Source organism: Topomyia yanbarensis, chromosome 1 (assembly GCF_030247195.1).
Source record: "Topomyia yanbarensis strain Yona2022 chromosome 1, ASM3024719v1, whole genome shotgun sequence".
Classification (NCBI taxonomy): domain Eukaryota; kingdom Metazoa; phylum Arthropoda; class Insecta; order Diptera; family Culicidae; genus Topomyia; species Topomyia yanbarensis.
Genome location: NC_080670.1, coordinates 11,512,550 through 11,535,822, shown reverse-complemented (window position 1 = coordinate 11,535,822; position 23,273 = coordinate 11,512,550). Strand labels below are relative to the sequence as shown.

The 23,273-nt window shown below is 40.9% G+C and overlaps 2 protein-coding genes across 2 annotated transcripts in view; one reads left to right on the top strand and one right to left on the bottom strand.

Annotated features, from left to right (window-relative positions):
• Nucleotides 1-410: 410 nt before the first annotated feature.
• LOC131693535 (uncharacterized) lies at nt 411-5,735 on the bottom strand. Its single transcript, XM_058981447.1, has one exon. The coding sequence runs from the start codon at nt 5,733-5,735 to the stop codon at nt 411-413; it is 5,325 nt and encodes a 1,774-aa protein (XP_058837430.1).
• Nucleotides 5,736-7,907: 2,172 nt separating this feature from the next.
• LOC131693526 (dedicator of cytokinesis protein 3-like) overlaps nt 7,908-23,273 on the top strand; it is a 29,746-nt gene continuing 14,380 nt past the window's right edge. Inside the window, exon 1 of the mRNA XM_058981435.1 lies at nt 7,908-8,730. Coding sequence (XP_058837418.1) covers nt 8,697-8,730 — 34 coding nt within the window. The 5' untranslated portion in view covers nt 7,908-8,696. The remainder of the gene's footprint in view (nt 8,731-23,273) is intronic.

Genomic DNA, 23,273 nt, shown 5'->3' with positions numbered 1-23,273 from the left:
TCATCATCAGACCTTCGGCAGCAGTGATGCGATGTTTTCCGTCGGGTGTGGGAGCGGGAGATTGTTATCAACTCTCCCCGCTCTTATCAGTGGTGTCTCCGGGATAATCGGCCGTCCTTATCACTCGCACGGTTGATGGTTTCTGTCGATGTGTTGCTGGTGGTGATCGTCAAAATCGTCTCTGGGACATCTCGCGCTGCTACCTGCGATGGCAATCACCACACATATCCCCATATGTGGTTTTACTCGCTGTCGTTCGTGCTGGTGTGATATAGTGCAGGGTTATAGTGTAGGGTGGCTGATCGTACTCCCAAACATCCTCACCCACCCAGAAATTCATCAAATTTCTGAAAAAGATAAGAAAAAAAACGGATCCTCTTCGATGGGATGGGATAGTGGAAGGGTGGGTTTCAGTTGGACGTTTTTGGTGCATCGGGTCCAGTGTCTTCATCCGAGAGTGGTAGGATGCAAATCTTTTCCACCGGTCGAGAAAGCAGTCCTGTGGCTGTCCTTAGGGTGACTACTCTCACCACTCCATCTGCACCTGGATGAACCTCGCAAATTCTTCCCATCTTCCATTTCATGGGAGGTTGGTTGTCTTCCCTGATGACTACTAGCCTTCCCACCTCAATGGAACTTGCTGGTTTCCATCGCTTCGTCCTCGCTTGCAACTGACTGAGGTATTCCCTACGCCATCTAGTCCAAAAGGCTTGCAGCTTGCATTGGATGAGTTGCCAGTGGTTGAGTCGATTAACTGGTACCGTAGCTAGATCTGGTTCTGGTATAGCATGGATAGACGAACCGATGAGAAAATGCGCTGGCGTCAGTGGTTCTAGATCGTTGGGATCGTCAGACATTGGTGTTAAAGGTCGGGAATTCAGACATCCTTCCACCTGAGCCAGCAATGTAACGAAATCCTCTGGAGACACAGGTGTTTCACCTACTACCCTTAGCAGGTGATGCTTGGCCGAACGAACTGCAGCTTCCCAGAGGCCCCCGAAATGGGGTGCGCTTGGCGGATTAAAGTGCCATTGAATTCCTTCTTTCGCACATTCCTTAGACACTGCATCATAGTGATCGCGATTCTTCAGCATCTTGAGGAACTCTTGCAATTGGTTTCGCGCACCAACAAAGTTGGTTCCGTTGTCGGAATACATGTCCGTGCATCGTCCTCTCCTGGACACAAATCGTCGCAGTGCTTGAAGAAACCGGTTGGTAGAAAGGTCTGTAACGAGCTCCAAATGAACAGCCTTGGTGCAAAGGCAAATAAAAATGGCTACGTATGCCTTAACTGCTGCTCGTCGCGGAACAGGCCTTATGTAGACAGGGCCAAAATAGTCAACTCCGGAACGGGAAAACGGGCGGGACACCGTAACTCGTGAGGCTGGTAGGTCTCCCATAAATTGTTGAACTAGTGTTGGTTTTGAACGAAAGCATCGTTGGCATTTATGCACGATGTGTCTTGCAACACTTCTACCCCCCAATGGCCAAAACTTGAGCCTGACTACTCCCAATAACAACTGCGGGCCAGCGTGGAGTAGTCGCTCGTGGTAGTATCGTAAAATCAATCGAGTAAACTGGTGTTGTGCGGGTAAAACGATTGGATGTTTGGTGTTCTCCGATTCGAGAGAGTGCCGCAATCGTCCTCCTAGTCTGATTAGCTCATCATTCGAAATAAATGGGTTGTACCAACGTATCGGGGATCCCCTTGAAACTGCAGTACCCTTGGATAGGGCCTTCCACTCATCTGCAAAGACCTCTTTCTGCACTCGACGGATCAGTGTGTTCTCCGCCTGCCTCAATTCGTCCGTGGTAAGAAATGCTGCGCAATTTCGATCCCTTGCTGGTACTCGTAGAAGATTCATCAATCGCAACCAGTATGCAGTACGGCGAATGAGATCACTATACGTTGAAAATTTAGCTATATATTCTTGGTTGAACTTCTCGTGAACGGAAACAGTTGCAGCAACCACCGTGCGTCGCTTCTCTTCCTCTCCCTCGTCTATCGGTTGATCCACGAGATTTTTTGGCCATTCATGCTGCTCCTTCTCCAACCAGCATGGACCTTGCCACCAGTAGGTGTTCTTAAGAATATCTTCCGGACTGATTCCTCTAGATATCAGATCTGCTGGGTTTTGAACTCCTGGGACGTGTCCCCATTGACAGCCCTCCGTAATTGTTTGAATTTTCGCCGTTCGATTAGCGACGAATGTAGTCCATGTGGTTGGAGTCGCTTGAAGCCACCGTAAGACACATGTCGAATCAGTCCAGAAGAAGGTTTTTGTAGGTATCCTAATCGATTGCTTGACCTTCTCATATAGCTGGGCTGCTAAAAGAGCACCGCAGAGCTCCAGTCTAGGTATAGTTTGGCACTTCAGAGGAGCAACCTTTGATTTGGAGGATAGCAGTCGGACTCTAAACCCCCCTTTTGCATTCTGACTCTTCAAGTACAGACATGCGCCGTAAGCTTTCTCCGAGGCATCCGAGAAGCAGTGAATCTCGATCTTAAAGGCTTCCGGTATGATCACGCAACGATCAATCCGGAGTTGGTTGAAAAGCGGAAGTTGTTCGTGGTATCTTTTCCAGGACTCACCCACCGTTGGAGGTAGTGGCTGGTCCCAACCTAATCTGTTATTGGTTTCGTCTCGTAACGTCCACAATAGCTGCATAAAAATCTTCGCCGACGTAATAGCAGCTCCCAAAAGCCCCAAAGGGTCAAATAGAGTGGCAATCACAGACAACACATAGCGTTTAGTTAGCGGTGTTGCAGTGTCCAGGGTGGGAATCGTGAATTGGAACTTTAACGTATCCGTGATTGGCATCCATGCCAATCCTAAGGTTTTAACTGTCGGGTCTGGGTCCAAATCGATTCCATCCGAAGTCCGTATTGCTAGCTCCTCCTCGGAAATACCTTCTAGCACTGAAGGGCAGTTCGATGCCCACTTTCGTAATCGAAATCTTCCCCTTGACATCATCGTTTCCAGCTGCTTTCGTAGCTTCAGTGCTGTATCGACCTCGTCTGCGCCAGTGATCACATCATCCATGTACGTGTCTTCGGTGAGCGCCCTTGCAGCAAGTGGAAAGTGGTTCTCCTCATCTACAGCCAGCTGTTGAATCGTTCTGGTAGCCAAAAACGGTGCTGGTTTGGTACCATACGTAACTGTATTCAGCTCATAAGTGTCAATCTTGTCTGTTGGCGTGGCACGCCAAAGAATACACTGAAGTGGTCGATCTTGTGGGCTTACGTTGATCTGCCGGAACATTTTCTCCACGTCGGACACGAGCATGATCTGTTTGGTCCGACTTCGTAAGATTATTGATCGTAGATCCTCCTGTATCACTGGCCCAACCAGCAACACATCGTTGAGCGATACTCCCGAAGAGGTCTTACAAGAAGCATCGAAGACCACGCGAACCTTGGTGGTAGTGCTCGATTCCTTGACCACCGGGTGGTGCGGTAGATAGCACCGTTTGACTGATCCTGCAGAAACATTGTCGACCTTACTCATGTGCCCCAGCGCTAGGTATTCCTCCATGAAGGCAGCGTACTGATCCCGTAGTGATGAGTCTCTTGCCAGCCTACGTTCTGTTCCCTGAAGCCGTCGGATTGCGATGTCCCTTGACTCGCCCAACCGTGAAAGTACGTCTTCATTCTTGGGTAAAGCGACGGTGTACCGACCGTCTGGATTTCTTTGAACAGTACGTAGAAAAAGCTCCTCGCAGCGTTTCTCCTCCAGTGAGTGAGCCTTACCAGACTCTACCTCCTCACAAGACCAAAAGCGATACATCAACTCATCAAGCCCATCCAATGTAGATACGTTGCAATTAATGTGTAGGGCTTGGGTTGAAACCGAAACGCCGCCGCATATAACCCATCCGAACACGGACTCGTTGAGAGTCGGTAGGCCTTCCCCAATGGAAATTCTTCGACCGGTTTCAAAAAAGTCGAAGAAGGATTCGATGCCGAGCACGAGGTCCACTGCGCTAGACTCGAAAAATGCAGGATCTGCAAGTTGAATCCCATCCGGTATTATCCATCTATCCGTGTTGAGAGTAGAGGTTGGAAGGTTGACCGTAGCCTTGGGTAGAACTAATAAACCCAACTCTCGAGAAAATGAAGATATACGTGACCGGATCACCGCACGTAACCTGTGCTTAACCTTGGTTCCAGTTTGTCCAATTCCGAGGACTGATATATCCACGCGATCACGAAATATCTTTAACCGTTGACTTAACCGCTCCGTAATGAAGTTACTTTCCGAGCCCGAATCCAGAAGGGCGCGAGCGGGAAGTCGATTACCTTCCCCGTCCTCAATCAAAACAACTGCTGTAGCCAGTAACACCTTAGAAGAATACTGGTGAGTCGCACCAGACACCAGGACATCAGTTGCAGCCACATTAGCCACTTGGGTTGAAGTAGAGGTTGTTGGTTCCTTGGAAATTGGTGGTTTACTGCTCGCAGCAGCTGCTGTAACCTTAGAATCCTTATTTCTCTCCGACTTAAAGCAGACCAGTGTGTGGTGACGACCCTTACAATTTCGACAAGAGAATTTAGATTGGCAATCCCTTGCCTGGTGTCCTGCCCTGAAGCAATTCCGACAGAGCGCATGAACCTTCAACAGTGCATCTCTGTCCGTTACGGCCATCTTTTGAAAAGCGCTACACTGGTACAATAGGTGATCCGCTGAACAGGATACACAGCGCCCCCCAGACGCTTGGGTCGAACTATAGCTGGTCCTCACTGGTTGCTGTTTCGGCTTCAGTTGTTGCGCTGCCTGTTGAACACCCCTAGTGTCAACCGCTCTTGACGGTAAGCAATCCAAAACCTGGATTCTACGCCGCAGAAAATCCGACAAATCTACCAGCGTATCATTCTCCCTTGAAGCGGAGACCTCTTCCCACCCCCGTCGAGTGACCGGATCCAGTCTAGCAGTGAGAATGTTGACCAACAGCAAGTCCTTATAATCCGCCGGTTGAATCACCTGATCGAGAGTCTGCACGATTCTTTCGAAGCCTTCAACGAGAACGTGAAGATCTGTGACTGATTCCTTGGAGAGTGTAGGTAGATTAAAGAGCGACTGCACCTGCCGCTTCTTCAATTGCTTGCTGTTGTTGTATCGCCTCAACAGCATTTCCCATGCCACCTGATAATTGGCTTTGGTGATTTGGAGTGGGTCGATCAAGCTTTTAGGCTCCGCTTGAAGACACCCCTTCAAATAGTGGAACTTCTCCACCTCTGGTAGGTCCACCTTCCAGTGTATAAGCGAAGTGAACAAGTCCCGGAAGCTCAACCATTCGTCCACGTCACCATTGAATGTTTGAAGTTTAATTTGTGGAAGGCGGACGTGGTCTGAGGTCCCATGCGGCAAACCATCACCTGCTCGAAGAGACTGCTCCAAAACCTGGGGTTCCTGAAGCTCCTTGACCTTGTCCATTAAGAAGGTCTTGACCTCGTAATAGTTGTCACTGAATTCCATTCGCTCCTTCTCGTACGCCGACCCTTCGGCGTTGTAGTCATCGTGGGATAGGATTTCAACAAAGGTATCACTGAAGCTTTCCCACAATTCTTCCAACTTACCAAGGCGTACTTCGATATCAGTAACCGTGTTAGACTCCTTGAAAGATTGTACAAACCGCCAAATATCGCTGAAGGATAGTTGTATTTCCTTCAACCTTGCCGTCAACGCCCGCATTGACGGTGGTTTTTTGTTTGAAGACGAACTTGCCGCAGGCATCATGCACTTCACAGTAAACAGAAAGAGAGAGGCGTGGTGTAGTTATCTGTGAAGAATCCTAGCTTCGCTAGGCATATACTGCATGAAGCTACTGACCCGACAGAACAAATAGCGACGCTCCAGTCCTATCAGTCAGATAAATCAGTCTTCACAACGTCGTGACGTCACACCAAATCCTCCAAGGATATTAAAACTCGCAAATCAGCAAACAAGTGGAGCAAAGAGGAAAGAACGTGGTGTAGTAATCGAAAACCTCCGGCTTCGGCCGGGCATATACCGTGCAACTCACCACACAAACCAATAACGGCACCAATTGTTTGATAAGTTCCAACCAAATGCAAAAAACGGTGAAATATTCCAAAAATGTTGCAAAATCACCAGTTCGAAGACTAATTTGTGCCGAATAGGCAAACAGGGCTCAGCAATAGTAGTGGTAACACGAAGAGGATCAATTCAAAATTAAAATGGTGTATTTCTGAATGCCTAGCTTCGGTAGTACACTAATTGTAAATTTACCTGAGCAAAAAAATCGCGGCGCCTCCTCTTCGTACCACGGGTGTCCTTGAGTTGCTCCTAGCGTAGTCGATTGGCTTAGTTGATCCTTGCAAAGGACGGCTTTCCTCACCGTCAGCGTTGTTACGATAATTTCATACTCGCGAATAACCGCGCCGTGTAGAAATCGTAGGCCAAATTGCCGAACCACGGCAATCAACCGTGTTTTCCAGCAGATGATTCCAGTTGAGTCACACAACAGCTCCAATGAATGGGTTCGGATTAACAAGGGCATAGAAAACCATGTGTTAGCTTGTTGAATTTGCCAAGTTCGGCTGGACATATAGCATGCAAGAATTCACTAACCTGGACAAAAATCCAATCCGCTGGGTCCAAGCCACGTGTAAACTAGCAGCAGCAATGGCGGTCCGTCCGAAGCGATGCCAATTCCAGGCGCCAAGCGAGTTGTTGAATAGGCCAATTGTTCGTTGGCACGATGGCGCCCGCTATTGAATTCCTGCGGCTTCAGCAATGGCGATTCCTAGCGTCGGTGTGGTACCAGCGTCGACCCAGTGTCGATAGCGTCCTTTCCAAGGCGGTTCCGATCCGGTTCGAAGGACCAGAATGTTGGGGAGATGGCCAATTACCTTCAATCCGTCGATAGTACTGAGCAATGGTAGCGTTGGAAGGAATTCCAATTCCCAACATCGAGGGGCACTGTAGCAACCCAGCCACAGCACAACCAAATTTCGTTCCTATTCCAAGGAACAACCAACCATGGAACCACCAGCGAATGTTCTTTCTGGTTAAATCCGTAGCACACTAACAAGTCATTGACTAATTAAACGCACATTTATTGACTACACATCCGAACATGCAAAACTAACTATATTTGATACTTTAACTTAATCTAACAGAAAACAATTGATGTATAAAATTGCATGCGGATCCACCGCGTATGCTTCCCGGTGAACTAATCTTAGTGTGATTTTGATGGTGACTGATCGGTGCTCCAAATTTAGATCATCATCAGACCTTCGGCAGCAGTGATGCGATGTTTTCCGTCGGGTGTGGGAGCGGGAGATTGTTATCAACTCTCCCCGCTCTTATCAGTGGTGTCTCCGGGATAATCGGCCGTCCTTATCACTCGCACGGTTGATGGTTTCTGTCGATGTGTTGCTGGTGGTGATCGTCAAAATCGTCTCTGGGACATCTCGCGCTGCTACCTGCGATGGCAATCACCACACATATCCCCATATGTGGTTTTACTCGCTGTCGTTCGTGCTGGTGTGATATAGTGCAGGGTTATAGTGTAGGGTGGCTGATCGTACTCCCAAACAGGCACCGAAATCCCTCTCCACGTGAATGCGTTCCCGTACTCTGGAATGTCTCGCACCAACTCGAATGAACGATTTCATTCATGATGACAAGTGGTAAACACAAACGCTTCTGCGAAACGGAGGTGTGCGTAAGATCAGTCGCAGCTCTTTTGTTTATTATTTCTACACACCGCTTTCTTTATAGTACGTTCATTCTTCAGTCATCGCCAGCTGCAGGTGGGATAGTGTGCGTGATAGCATTGGGGGCGACGTTGCATATGTCGTTCCATCTTCTTTCTTGCGCAAAAGTTGGATGGATGACTAGGGTGAAAACACAACAAAACTCTTCTAGTCGCCGTCCGTCGGTACGAGGAAGCGCGTCTGTTTGTGTGAAAATGCAAATCAAGCAAACACCGGACTTTTGCTTGAAATGAGTCGACTCCTGCAGTCAGTCGGAGTTGAGCGAGAGCAAAAGTCAGTTTCGTGTAGACGTCGCTCGAAGAAAGTCGTAATTTTCTTGTCGGGTTTAGTTCACTGTGACGTTTGCAGTGTTCAAAGTGTGGAGAAACCACTTGCATGTTCGGCAATAAAAAGAGAAAATCCTCGCAGAAATAAGGTGTTCCTAGTTGTGTTGCCTGTTTTCGCAAATCTAAAGGCAGATTGATGCCATGGTTGTGTATGTCGGCTGTGTTTTGATCAATCTAGTGTTGCAAACAGTCGGATAGGGTAGCGTTCTTGGTTTATTGATTTTTCCCGATTTGTCACTGCTTAGCGGTTGTATTTTTAGTGACCGGGGTGTAAATTAGTGTAGCGAAAATTTCTGATCGGGTGTGACGTAGCCATGATATCGGAGCGATCGGCACTCTAGCCCATTAGTGTAACAAGCAATCCAGCTAGTGTAGTGTTGTGTGCAAATAAAAAGTTGCGCTGGAAGATATCCCGACCGGAAGAGGGTTGGTCAAGAAAAAAATATAGAAGAGATAAAGAGCAGACAGCGGAAGGTTAGCCTGAGGCAGTGAGAGTCCTGGCTCCTGCCGCTAGTTAGTAGTGCATTTCGACTAAAAGTGATCACAAAACAATGGAATAAATATCATCGAATCTCATACGCAGCAAGTAATCTCAATCGAAACAAATCTCAAACGGAATAATCATGTGGATTCCAACGAGCAACAAATTCGGAGTCGGTAGGTGTTGTCCCGGGGAAAAAATCGATATTGTATTATTCAGCTCGAATCACAGCTGCAGACGTAGGTATCTGGTGGAAGCTCTAGTCTGTTTCGAGACGTCACCGGAGATTAGATGTGCATTGTCTTTAAGGGATATCTGTTCCTATCAGGAAATCGTTGCATCGAGTCCCTTTACTTAGGATAACATAAATCTTAGCACTTCCTGCAACGGATCAGAGCAAACGGGATGAGATAGGAGATCAGTGGGGTGATAAAGAAATAATCTATGCCGGAGAATTGAATAATTGGGCAAGGGTGCGGGAAAGGGAAGAGAAGATAGCAAGAGTGACGAATGGTTTCGAGAATAACAACATCAAAAGATATTGGGAAAAATTGCATTATTGTGCAGGGCTTGTGTTGTGTTTGTTTCTGTACACGTTTCTGGCGATGGTGTCGGCAAGGTTGCCAGAATAGAGAAAATCTAAAGCGGGCCTTACACGTTCAATATTTTTGTCAATACCAGATAGTATTGACAAAAGTATTGTACGTGTAATCGAAAAAGCTTGTATTGACGATGTGGATTTCAAATGGGATTGAAATATTGTAACAATATCGCGTATTGACAAAAATATTGAACGTGTAAGGGCCACTTAAGAAACGTGCTTTTATGCACCACCCGAGCAAATACTCATGGGTTCAAATACCACATAGCCCTTTGAAAAGACATTAAACATGGTCCGTGCCAAAATTCACACCCATCAAGACGCCATAAAATGGTCTCAATAACTCATAAATACTATTTTATATGGGATCTAAAGCCGGTTTTCATCCAAGTGAAGAAATTGACCGTTAATATTTGTTACTGGTATGGATAATAGTTAAAAAAATATACTGGATCCTTATTTTAGTTTAATATTTATTGAATTTTCTCCTTTGACTCACCTATTTCTGCTGCCGAAGTTGCAACGTCTGCTGGACCATGGCGACAGTGTTTTTAAGAATTGTATCCTTTTAAAACACTATGCAAAGGGTGTGATTTTGTCCATAGGTGTGCGGGTGGCATTGGACGAAATTTTAGCGATACCTGAAATAAACCATAACGTATTGATTCGTTTACTTGATCATCGTTATCTGTATGTAAAAAAACTTATCATTTTTGTTTTAACAGGAAAACCATTTTCTCCTGAAGTTATCGCATCGGTCAAACAATTTTACGAACGAGATGACATAACTCTTATGATGCCCGGTCAAAAAGACACCAAGTCTGTGAAAATTCACGGGAAAACATGTGTTCTTCTAAAAAGATTGATATTTAGTAATCTCAAACAAATTTATGAAAAATTTGTGCGTGAAAATGGAGCATTGTATTTGTGCTGGTTCTGGAGAAACTCATAATGTATGTTTGTGTCTCATACACGAACATATTAGACTGATGATATCAGGTAAAAAGAGAAAAATTTCACATCATTTTTCATAATAATTTCTTTTGTTTTTAAGCAGTCAATTGGGTAAATTCATGAAAAACAATAACTGCTGTGTAACTCATTATGAGGATGTTTTGTTGTATTTTCTATGTAAAAACCCGGATACCGAATGTTTTTTGGAAAGTGTAAAACTTGTCCAACTAACAATGAAATATCAAAACAAATTTCCGAAGTCTTCAAAGAGAATGAAGTGAAGAGCATTACATACAAACAGTGGGTAACTAAACCAAAAACTAGTTTAGTTAAAAAAGCTGTAACTCCAAAACCATTCGTTAAAATTTTTTGTGGGGCTGCAAGAATTTTTCTTCAGCATTCATTCATCGCCAGAAAACAAATATCACATTTTAAAAAGTTAAAAAAACTCTCAAAGATGATGAGAGTTTAATTATCTGCGATTTCGCAGAAAATTATTCTTTCGTTATTCAAAACGCCATAAGTTTTCGTTGGAACAACAATATTTCCTATTGTTTTTTATCATAAAATTAATAACAAAACTGAGCACAAAAATCAGTTCCGATTGCAAAAAACCGATTTAATCCACCTAGCAGTGAGATGAGACATTTCTTACACATTCACACACTATTGGATTAGTTTGCAGAACTCACGAGAAGTAAGCACCCAACTAGAGGTGGGATGAAAACAGTTTCTAGTCTTGCACGAATACAATCTCGAATAAACTGAATAAATTATAGAAATCAACAAAACGACCGAAATAAAAAAGTAAAGCAAAAAATGAAATAATAGGTTTTTAAATTCATAAAATGAGTAGAAAAATTAATGTAAATCGAAATTATAATATACACGAATCAAATTAGATTAGGTTATTAAATAAAAATTAAGATTATATTTAGAAATAGTTATAAGATTAATAGAATAAATTGACTCATACTAACAAATTGAATAAAATAAAACGAATGACTGAACATTAAATGCATAAAATTAAAGATATGAATAAAATGCATCTAATGAATCAATTGAATCAAATGAATTAAATGAATCAAATGAATCAAATGAATTAAATGAATCAAATGAATCAAATTAATCAAAGGAATCAAATGAATCAAATGAATCAAATGAATCAAATGAATCAAATGAATCAAATGAATCAAATGAATCAAATGAATCAAATGAATCAAATGAATCAAATGAATCAAATTATTCAAATGAATCAAATGAATTAAATGAATTAAATGAATCAAATGAATCAAATGAATCAAATGAATCAAATGAATCGAATGAATCAAATGAATCAAATGAAACAAATGAAACAAATGAAACAAATGAATCAAATGAATCAAATGATTTAAATGAATCAAATGAATCAAATGATTCAAATGATTCAAATGATTCAAATGAATCAAATGAATCAAATGAATCAAATGAATCAAATGAACTAAAAGAATCAAATGAATCAAATGAATCAAATGAATCTAATGAATCAAATGAATCAAATGAATCTAATGAATCAAACGAATAAAATGAATCAAATGAATCAAATAAATCAAATGAATCAAATGAATCAAATGAATCAAATGAATCAAATGAATCACATGAATCAAATAAATCAAATAAATCAAATGAATTAAATTAATCAACTTGATTTAATTCATCCAGTGAATACAATGAATCAAATTAATGAAATGGATAAAATGAATAAAAAGAATGGATGAACAAAATGAATAAAGTAAAAAATAAATGAAATGCATAAATAAAACAAACGAATCAAATAAACAAAATGAGCTAAGGTGATAAAATGAATAAAAAGAAGAAAATGAGCAGAATTTAATGCATTGATTAAGATGAAAAATTGAACAATGGTAAAAGGTTATAAATTAATATAAAGAAATAAATTGAATCAAATAAATTATTTGGATGGAATGATTAAAACTGAAAAAGTAGTCGGATTATCAAAATGAAGAAACTGAACAAAATGAGTAAACTGGAAAACATGAATAAAATGCATACAATGAAAACAATGAATAAAATAAGTTAAATGAATGATATGAGTAAAATGCACAAAAAGAGTAAACTGATCAGAGTGAATCCAAAGAATGAAACGAATAAAACAAGTAAAATGAACGCAGATGAACAAAACGAATAAAAAGATGCGGAATGAAATAATTAATTAAAAAGAAATGGTCATATATTTGAAGCCAAAAATATTTTTGAATAAAAAAATGAATAAACCGGATTGTACGAATTTGAGAACCATTGCATCAGAAAGTTTTGAAATGTTTTTGAAAATCTCATCTTCTGAGAAAAGGCTAATAAATATGCAATGGACTTTCTAGAGCTTCCATCTTTTTCTGGTTTTATTCTTTTGTTTTCATGCTTTTTTACTTGACGGCTTCGTTTTAAGATTATCTGGTTTTTCTACTTTATTGTTGGACCTTAATTAGTTTTCAGGAACCTGGAACGTTCAATTTGCTTTGGAATTCGAGGTTTACTTTTTGGTCACATATTCCCGAAAAAAGATTTATGTACAGAATAGAATTTACAGATCCAGTATTTTAACGCGCAATTGAATATAGTAAAGTGAGACAAGGTCACATGTGCTTTCAAGTCCCTTGAACAGAGAACGACAGGGAGAATGCGATTCGTAAATGAGACAGGTAGATATTTCAAAGTTTTTATTTGCATTGAAGTAAATATTGTGAAATGTCTAGGTTATGTCGATAGTACAAAAGCCGTGCATTCAGTTGAGTGCAGACTGCTTTCCATTCATCCTTATAGCTTTCATATTGTTTCGTTCAAAATTCTCGTGCAGGAAATATGGATCAAAAAGTCCTATGCAGACCAATACTGTGAAAAAGAAATGGTTCAAACTACTCAGTATATCCAGATATAGACGACGATAAGTTAGAAGACACATTATAGTTGCATCCCCCATCGAGAGTGGGTACTTTGGGAGACTTCTTTTCCTGGATCTAATTTGTGGATATTTTTGGTCTTTGATCCGTTATTTTTCATGAAAGTTCGTACCAATATAACGAATGTGCAGCTGATACAACTCATGGTTCATTCGCCTGCGCCACGTTCCGCCTTCCATCTGCACGCCACCATAGATGGTACGCAAAACCTTTCGTTCGAAAACTCCAAGGGCGCGTTGGTCCTCCACGAGCATAGTCCAGGTCTCGTGGCCGTAGAGGACTACCGATCTAATCAGCGTCTTGTAGATAATCAACTTCGTGCGCCGGCGAATTTTGTTCGACCGGAGCGTCCTCCGGAGTTTAAAGTAGGCACGATTTCCCGCCAAGATCTGTCTGTGATTTTCTCTGCTGTTATCATTGTCGTCGGTTACCAGTGAACCCAAATACATGAATTCGTCGACCATCTCGATTTCCTCACCGTCAATCCAAACTCGGTGGGAGGTTCACATTGTCGTCTTTAGAACCTCTCATGTATTTTGTCTTCGAAACGTTGGTGGCAAGTCCAATCCTTCTGGCTTCAGCTTTCAGTCTTTGAACATATATTTCATTCAAACTTCAATAGAGATACGAATAGTTTAAATATTTCACGTGGAATATCTCTTTTGAAAATTTTCATCGTCAAACTTTCATATTACCCAGTTAAGCCAAATATTTTTCTGATATAGCCATGAATTTCCTTAATTATAGTGTAGATACAGGCTTTGAATAGAATTGAATTAAAGTTGAGTTGATGTAGCAGCAGACAAGACATAGTTTTGTTTTCTCAAACCTTCGCAATTACAATTAATAAATATTTCAGATTGGCAGAAGATCTTATCACACAACTTAGAAATGGATACAGAAATAGTTAGATAGATGCGATAGAAGAGAGACAGAGAGAGCAAGAGAGAGAGAGAGAGAGAGAGAGAGAGAGAGAGAGAGAGAGGGAGGGAGGGAGAGAGAGATGGAGTAGGGGGGGCGTGTGAGGAATGGCAAATGATGGTTAATGCAGTGACATTATTTTTATAGGTATATTATTTTGATATATTGATTCTTACATTCTTATCATAAATAATGTAAGTAGTAATTTTTGCGCCATAACCAGTATAACCTAAATCTTGCAAAAGGGATAAATTTTCGCTAGATTTTTGGGCTTCAAACATACAGTTGCTTTCGGTGACGCCACAAGTATAATTATATTAGAAATCTTTTATCTCACTACTAGGAGAATTGATTGTTGATCTGTGTATTGATATATCATCCAACATTTACCTCATGATTGAACGCAATGCCTAATCCAAGGAATAAATACTAGAACTCACTGTTTCTTTATCAACACATTATTTTGTCTTTGAAGTGAACTTATATATTGATTTTTGAGAAATAGTTAATTTATTATAAAGGTAATTCACAAAATGTTCTCAACATCGAATTCCTTGAATCACGTAGATGTGTTTTCATACCCCGATATTCAAAATCGGTTTAGTTTTGCCCCTAAAACACCAGTAAAGCAATACTCTGTATGAAACAATCTCATTTTTAGTTAGGGGAAATTGGTAAGCGTGGACTAAAAATACAAAATGTTCAATATCTCCGCTGCTCGTGCACGGATTTAGACAATCTATAGCTTGTTAGAAAGGTATTTTTACAAGCTTTCTATTTATATGCAGTTTGTGGGACAAAATTGTATGGTTTGAAAGCTATTTGCAAAAAAACTGCCGTGTTTTGACAAAATCGCCCATATCTCAGAAAGTAGACAACATATCGAAAATCAAAAATAATAGTGTCAAATGGCAACGTTAGGCCTTTCATTTGAAACTAATTTTATTAAGATCGGTTCAGCTATTGCTGAGATAATTACATGACATTTTGTACATACATACATACACACATACACACACACACACACACATACAGACATTGTCTTAATTTGTCGAGCTGAGTCGATTGGTATATGAGACTCGGCCCTCCGGGCCTCGGAAAAAGTTTTCAAAGTTTGAGCGAATCCTATACATTTCTTTTGTAAGAAATGTAAAAACATGACGCGATAGCGATGTACGTTTTTCTTGAAGCCCTAATCAATATTTCTCACTAAATTATCCACACATACATAAGTGCATTTATTTTTCTGACGGTGCTCCTCAGCAATTTAAAAATATCAAACATTTTACTAATATTGTGCACCATAAATCTGACCTCACCCGGTCCGCACAGTGGCGGACGGCACATGGAAAAGGGCCTTGCGACTCCCTTTCCACGCTTTTCTAAAACTGTCTTCCTTCAACCCCTTGCTCTTCCTTTAGTACTATGGCTCTTAATATTGATATACTTCATTTTCCAGTCTCTTGCTAATTGAATTTTGTTAAAAGCATAAAAAAATATAATTATGATGGTCACTTGAACATCAATTGTGTGGTCCACTGTTAATCCAGTGAAACTCACACACTAAACGGAATAACAACAGAACCATCTCTGGTGGTAACATCACAATTACCTTTGGATATGTCGTAAACCTTTTCTCTCGACTTTTACATCTGAGATGGACGTCTATACTCTGTGCCTAAATTGATGTTGCTTCTCAGTTTTGCACGACCCAGAGGGAACTTGGCCTTAATTCCACTACTATGTCATCGATGTTACGTGACATTCGTTATGGAACATTATTTGTTTGGGGTCATTCATAAACCCTGTCTCGCATAAAAGAAAAAAGAAAGTCCAAAATACACTTGCTCTCCAAGCTTAATTCAAATTGTTGGTTTCACTATCCCCCCTCTACTAGTACGGCTCAAATTGATTTTTTTTCTCGGCAATATATGTTACGTCGCGCTCTTTTCCAACGGTCAATACGCGACATCATTTATGAACGGCCCCTTTGTGATATATTTAGAGCAGACAGTCCAATGAAAAATAGGATTGACAGGATTTTAGTGAGCTTTCAGCACCTTGTGTCACATCTCTATGTTTGTTATACATACTAAGAATAGCCAATCATATGATAGGATGGCCGGAAGATTAGAGAAACAACCCACCTCCCTTCCCTCCTGCATGAATTGATTGATACTTGCATAAATCTGTACCATATGCCAACCATTGTATCAAACGTCGAAAAACCATTTTCAACATGGTTCGTTCAACAATAGATTAACCATTGCCTGGTATAATATCGAACGATTGTATACTATTCCCCCGAAAATCATTCCCCAGAAAGCCATTCCCCAGAATTCCACTCCCCAGAATATCATCCCCCAGAATGTACTATTCCACAGAAAGTCATTTCCCAGAATGTACCATTCCCCAGAATTCCATACTCCAGAATGCACCATCTCCCAGAAAGTCATTCTCCAGAAAAGTTTAACTTTTTTTATAAATTTGATCTTTTCAAACGTACTACTCGTTCCCATTTCCATCGAACGACATTCTTCGATTCGGTCACATTTGAAATGATTTGCATTGTGTTCAAACCGGAAGTTAGGATGACATTATTTATTCCGAATTTAAATAAAGAATAGCTAACTTTCCCGAAAAATCATTCCACAGAAGCTAAAATACCGAAGTGTTTTCCCCAGAAAGAACTATTCTTCGGAAAACTATATCCAGAATGAACTAATGCTCATAAGTTCATTCCACAGATATAACCATTTCCCAGACATTTTTTTTAAAGTGGGAAATTTTGTTGATGAATATCAAAACATTTTTTCATTATGTTGGTCATATTGCTCCCCTAGAAAAGTGTACTGGTAGCAGCATTAGACAATAGCAATATTTTTACATATAGGACAAATCGCAAAATTCAGTACAGGTGTGTTTTTCAGTGCCATTTAACAACAACCATAGAAAGCGGTAGCCCCCTTCCTAGGATCTAAAGGAATGTAACAGTGTTATGTAAGTGAGGTTGTGTGGCGAAACGAAAACTATGTACATTGCCTAAGTCAAGGAACTGATGTATGATGCACGATGTTAAGCTGGTACGGATAAGCCGTCGAAAGCGGCGGCTCCTCGCAAAGATATCGTTGCGCCAATTCGGTCAAAACACTAGCTACACCTTTTATACACGGTTCCAACCACTCATTTACAAATTAGTCAACCCTCAGGCCCAGGAGCAATTGGTATATCCCCCGTATACTTGCGCATATGTCAGTGGCGCCATAATCGCAAATGCGATAACAGTCTCAACTAATAATATATTCAATTCAAAATGATCGCTAACATTGACGAATAATTGTTGTCGAGTATTATGTCTGTAACTCTGTGCTATAAGTACCATCTGGCGTAAGGTATGAAAATACTTTCGAATGTATTTAGTGCAACCTATTTGAGTAAACCGAGAAATCGGGTGAATTGTACATTTGCGTACGAAACATTCCCAATACAAAAGAAAGATAAATGCTCTAAAAGCACACGAAACCATTTGTCAAAATATGCATTCATTTCGATTTTAATATGGATTCAACCAAAGCTCCAAAGAAGGAATCAACATCTATGTTTGAATAAACCGGGCAGACAAAAAGATCACAAGTTTGCGTGCAAGAGTTTCTTGGCGTACAAATTCAAAGAACTGCTCATGTTTGAAAGAAGGAACCAAGTCCTATGTTCGAGTAAACCGGCTATACGAGAGGATAACAGGTTTGCTTGCGAGAGGCCGCCGCTTTCGACGGTACATCCTCAGCAGCTGAACACCGCACAAGTTTCTTTAATTAGGTATGCGTAAACCTTTGGCTTAACCACAAATAATAAATAAAATCCATAACTTTTCTGGGGAATTAGGCATTCTGGGGAATGACTTTCTGGGGAATGGGGCATTCTGGATAATGGTTTTCTAGGGATTGGCACATTCTGGGAAATGTCTTTCAGGGGAATGGTACATTCTGGGAAAGGAATTCTGGGGAATGGCTTTCTGGGAAATGGATTTCGGGGGAATGGTATACAACCATATCGAACATAACCAGTGTCGTTTTTCCATGCTCGACCATACAAACAACGGGTCGTTAAGAACAGTCACCATACCAAAATATGCGATTTTGACAACATACCATTCAAGAACTATACAGATTATGGTGGCATGCATATTTTAGATCTAGCGATGCATAAAATATTGGCGCAGAAAAACAATGTCTTCCCTTTCACATTTCAATTCTATCGATTGATGAAATTTCATTTTGTTACACGCAATCTTCTGATGAGAGCTTGGTTGAGACTAACTGGACTATCGCTTTATCCAACTGAGATATCGCCGTAATATTGCAAGACGAGGATTTTTGATCATGTTAAGCTACAGGTTTTTGGAGCAGCGTGAACAGATATGCGAATAACAAAGACCACCAGAGCAATATTAACCTCTAGCGCAAAAGTACAATGTAGTATACAAATCTCCAATATAGGATACACGGAAGGTATTGGAAATGGTAACTAAAATGAGTATGGTAGTATAATAGTTGAATTATAATGGTGGAATGTATCAGTAGTATTCCCAATATGGTGAGTATTATATGAATAGTTGGGAAATGGTTCCGAAGATCTCTGGAATGGTATTTATTTATACGGGTATGTGACACTAAAAATCTAACAGTAATAATTATCATATTCTCCATCTCCACAAAATAGCTGGCAACCCTGGCTGAACGAGTGACAACTAAATTTATCAGCAGTAAATGTATACTCCTACAGCAAAAGGCATGTGCGATCGGAATACATACAACTTGTAAGCAACGTTGGTATTAGTGACGTGTGCTGTGCTTGCATACCGTGCAGTGTCAACAAAAACATTCCACTTAATCCATTAGAGGCAACAGCAGCAACGACGACGATCCTGACGTGTATGCCTGTGTACAGGATCGACTGGACCTGATCTCTAACTGGCACTGACGATCAAGTGCTACCATGTATCCGCGAAAAGAGGCATGCGCGCATGGTGGCCACATAGGTGATGAAATACTGATACATAGTACTTATACATTGAACGAGTGGGTCCGGGTGGAGGATGGCGGCTGTGTAGGACACAATATGCAAGAAACGACAAATTGCTTGATACAAGTCTCAGATTCCGCTGATTCGCTACCATCAGCAGCGCGTTCGATGCGGAGATTAAGTATTGGGGCTACAGTACCACGAACGAACGAACCAACGTATGATGATGATAAAGAGTATTTGCTTCCGTTTGACGTGGATTGTGAGCCTGGTCCAGCCCAGCCAGAACAAATTATCTTCATTGCTGGTGAACAGTGAACCTGCTGATTGGCGCACTAAGATACGAAACGAAGCCGTCGGGGCGAGCTCCCTGCATAATTTGAAGCTTAAAAAAGTATCAGATAGCGTGGCAGAATAATGATCCAGTGTCGGTTACCAATGAATTATTTCAGCCTTTGAATGAGACTGTGTTAAGATGAAGGTCAAATAAATTAAACTTTTAACGAGAAAATGCACTCCACGATAGTCCAATCATTGTTTTTTAGATAAGAACTGCATTTTTGTCGATTCATCGAAAATCGACCGACCTGTATTACAGCGCTGAAAGCAGTTCACTACTACCCACACCCGTCCCCCGCAACCGACATAAACATTAGGAAACAATCAATCCCGTTCAACGGAATCGAATGATTCATGCATCAATTACACCTACAGCTTCCGGCCGTGTGAAGTTTCGTGCAGTTAAGCTGTTGATCAGCGCGGCCTTCAGGTGGGAGATGGATAACTCATTTCTATCAACCGTTCGCTTAGCTACAGTAATTTTTTTACCAGAATAGCAATTACCGAAACATTTCCTCGGTCATTGGGTCAAACACAACACGAACAAGTGTATGTTGGCACCTCGCCATCAGCTTCGATATCGGTGCCATTACCATCTATTACCATCATACTTTAGGATCATTTTCCGGCATTTATGCACCGAACAAACTTATTCCTCAGAGAACCCCACACTATCCCTGACGGTCTGGTTCTGCGCGACAAGTCAAGGTTACGGACAGACGCAATTGGTTTTTGAAAGCGAAACCAAGCGGAGGCATCTAAAAATACTCCACTCCACACATGTGCTAGTTACTGCGTAACTGTGTAGCAAGCAGTTCAGAAACAGCACATCCTCTTTGCCGCGAAAGCCCCCCGACCGTTGTGGTTGTTTTGAAGTTCAAAAATCGCATCGAATCATAAAATCTAACCACGCACAACTTTGCGCCGTTGTTCGTCCACGTCGCGTCGTCTTCGAGGACGCTGCTTTCGTCTGCGGCGTGCTTCGAATGAACTGCAGTTAGGATGCACCAACAATCTACCATTTGCACCGTGCAGCAGCGCCTCATCGAGTTGGGAAGTGGAAGTCGCGTAAAAATAATGTGGAAAAGAGAGAGGGAAAAAAATACGACACCCATCCGGAAGACGATGAACGAAGTTTGTTTTTTTCGTTTCCGCTTGATGTTTTAGGTCAATGAAAGTTAGTATGTATTGTTGTCGTTCTATGGACTTGACAGTCGGATATTTTAAAATTTGTCTTTGTTCTAGTTCCGTTTTTTTAAACGGCAACAGTTTGCCAAAATATACCATAAAATTGTCAATGGATTCATGACTGATTTTTCAAATGATTGCAGGCGCTTAAATCATTAATATTTTGATCTGTTTTGTGTTGAATATTACCAAAAATCCTCAATCACTATTTGGCTTGTCAGAACCCAAAAATTAATTTATAATTGTATCTAGAGTTCTTATCGTAATCTTCTCTTTATAATTTCTTAATTAGGGGAAACCGAGGGGATTTGAAAGAGTGCCCATTACTAGCGAAACAGTACCGTTAGGGATTCAATAATAAATGCATTTTTTTTATTTGAATCGTGTCCACAGTTTTTCTGAATGGATTCTGTTGATTAAATACTTTACTTTCGAAATCAAAACACTTTCATGTCAGGTCGATTAGAACTGCTAATTGTGAATACTCATCTGACGAAGATGTATGTAGTACTCAATTGTCTTTTTGACACATACACACTTTCCCGGCTGTACGGAGACATCACCAACGACTGCCCCTGAGTTACTTTCAGGTAGTGATTTTTGGGCATTTGCTTGTAGAATTGTGACATCCGAATCGATCAAATGGGCGATTGAAAGTTTTGCTCCATGTAAGTCTCCGGGAAAAATGGAGTCACTCTAGTTCTACTTGAAAGAGGAACACTTCAAGCATATTTTGAAAAAAGTTCTTACCTGGAGTCTTGTATACATTCCATTACCGTGGTGGGAGATAATTTAAAAAAATCCTAATTTTGGAAGCACCACGAGGTCATGGAGTACCTTTATATATCACGAACTGAATACACGCAATGCTTAGCAACCGACATCTGTGCTCATCGTTAAGACAAGTAGAGATAAGGAAACTGAGTGTTTGCGGACGTCCTCAAAGTGATGTGCTGTCACCACTCTTATGGAACCTCGTTGCCGATGGCTTGTTGAGGAAAGTTAATGAGCTTGGGCTCCTGAAATATGATTTCGTCGATAGTTACCATATAATGATCACCGGCATTTAGCCTGCGTTAAGCCAAACCGAACCGACCGCCATAATTTTTTCTAGTATTTTTGATGCTAAAATGCATTTTTAGATAACTTACAATAAACATAGCAAGTTAAGAAACACGTATTTGCTTTAGTTTGCTATTTGTGTTCCCAAAAATAATAAGATGTAGGTGTTGCTTTTAGAGCATGTATCGCAAAATGACGCTTGGTTCTCTTTCGCTCAACACAGGCCATTTGATTCACACACTTTTTATTTTGATACAACAAGCTTTATGTGTTGTCGAGCATTGGTGTCTTCATGTTGGACCATCAGATAATCCAAATAAAACATTAACGATGCATTTCACGCAACGAAGGATTACTACCGGAGCTCGTCCGTTGCAATTCTTTGACTCTGAGATTTTTTCGCAGATCAAGTTAAGTACGTTGGGGTCATTCATGACTCAAAACTAAATTAGTCATCTCACATCGATTCAAGAGAGAGTCAACGAGCTATCAGCAAATCTCAAACCGAAGTATATTCAGTGCATTAAAGGCAGAATAGAGATCACGATAATCACAGTTAAACCATCTTCAGAGGATGGTATTGATGGTGACGACCGGGTCGTTCAAGACAACATCTACTGCTGCTCTAGAGGCACTCTTGAACATAAAACCACTAAATATGTTTCTGATACATGAAACACTTTCTCGCGCATACTGTTTAACGGTTAATGGGCTTTGGAAAGTAACCCAATAGATCATGCAACACATACATGTAGTGTATGTACAATTTTCAATAATATTGCAACATAACGAAGATATATTAAAAATTCATTTTCCGTCGTCAACGTAAAGTCCCACTGGCAGCACTGGTCTATCGGAATCCAATCAGACTAATTGCAATAACTTCAGTTCTAGAGCTGATCCTAGTAACTCTTAATACTCAAATGAAATATAATAGTCACATTGTTGTCCACAAACAACATGGGCATGAAGGGGTTAATGGAACTTTCTCTACATGAAGACTTTGTCACAAAAAGCCACTTTGCATACTTTGTCTTTTGAAAAGGATCAAACATTTTTCAGCAATTTTTTTCAAGTGGCTTTAGTCTAAAAATGTCAAATCCTACAAAAAATGTTGTAGGAATGACTTAGTCGAATTTTTTAATAAAAGTATTGAAAAATTCTTCATCGACTCCCACACTGAAAAAAATCGCTTTTAAAAATTTAAAGTCGATTTACAAAAAAAAACCACTTTGATTTGGATGAAATTTTGTTCTAAGAAAGGTAACTATGTTCCCTACCTACCATCAGAAATTCAAGTTGTGTACTTCAAGGAAAAAAAGTTATTTGAAAAATAACTTTTACTTGTCCAAACTGATTTTTTCAGTGTATTTTTATTCAGGGTCCATAACCCAGAGACCAGAACCCAGAACCCCGAGGAGAGAAGCCAGACTCCAGATTCCATAGCCCAGAGTTCAGAGTCCCGAAGAGAGAGACCAGAATCCAGAGTCGCGAATCGTTAACCCAAAATACGGAAGCGAGTGTAGAGTCCAGAATCCAGAGTTCAGTGTCGAGAATGCTGAGTCCAGAGCTCAGAGCACAGAGTTTAGAGTCCAGAGCGCAGAGTTCAGAGCCCTGAGTGCAGAGTTCGGATGCCAGAGCCCAGAGTCCAAAACCTAGAGACCAGAAACCAGAG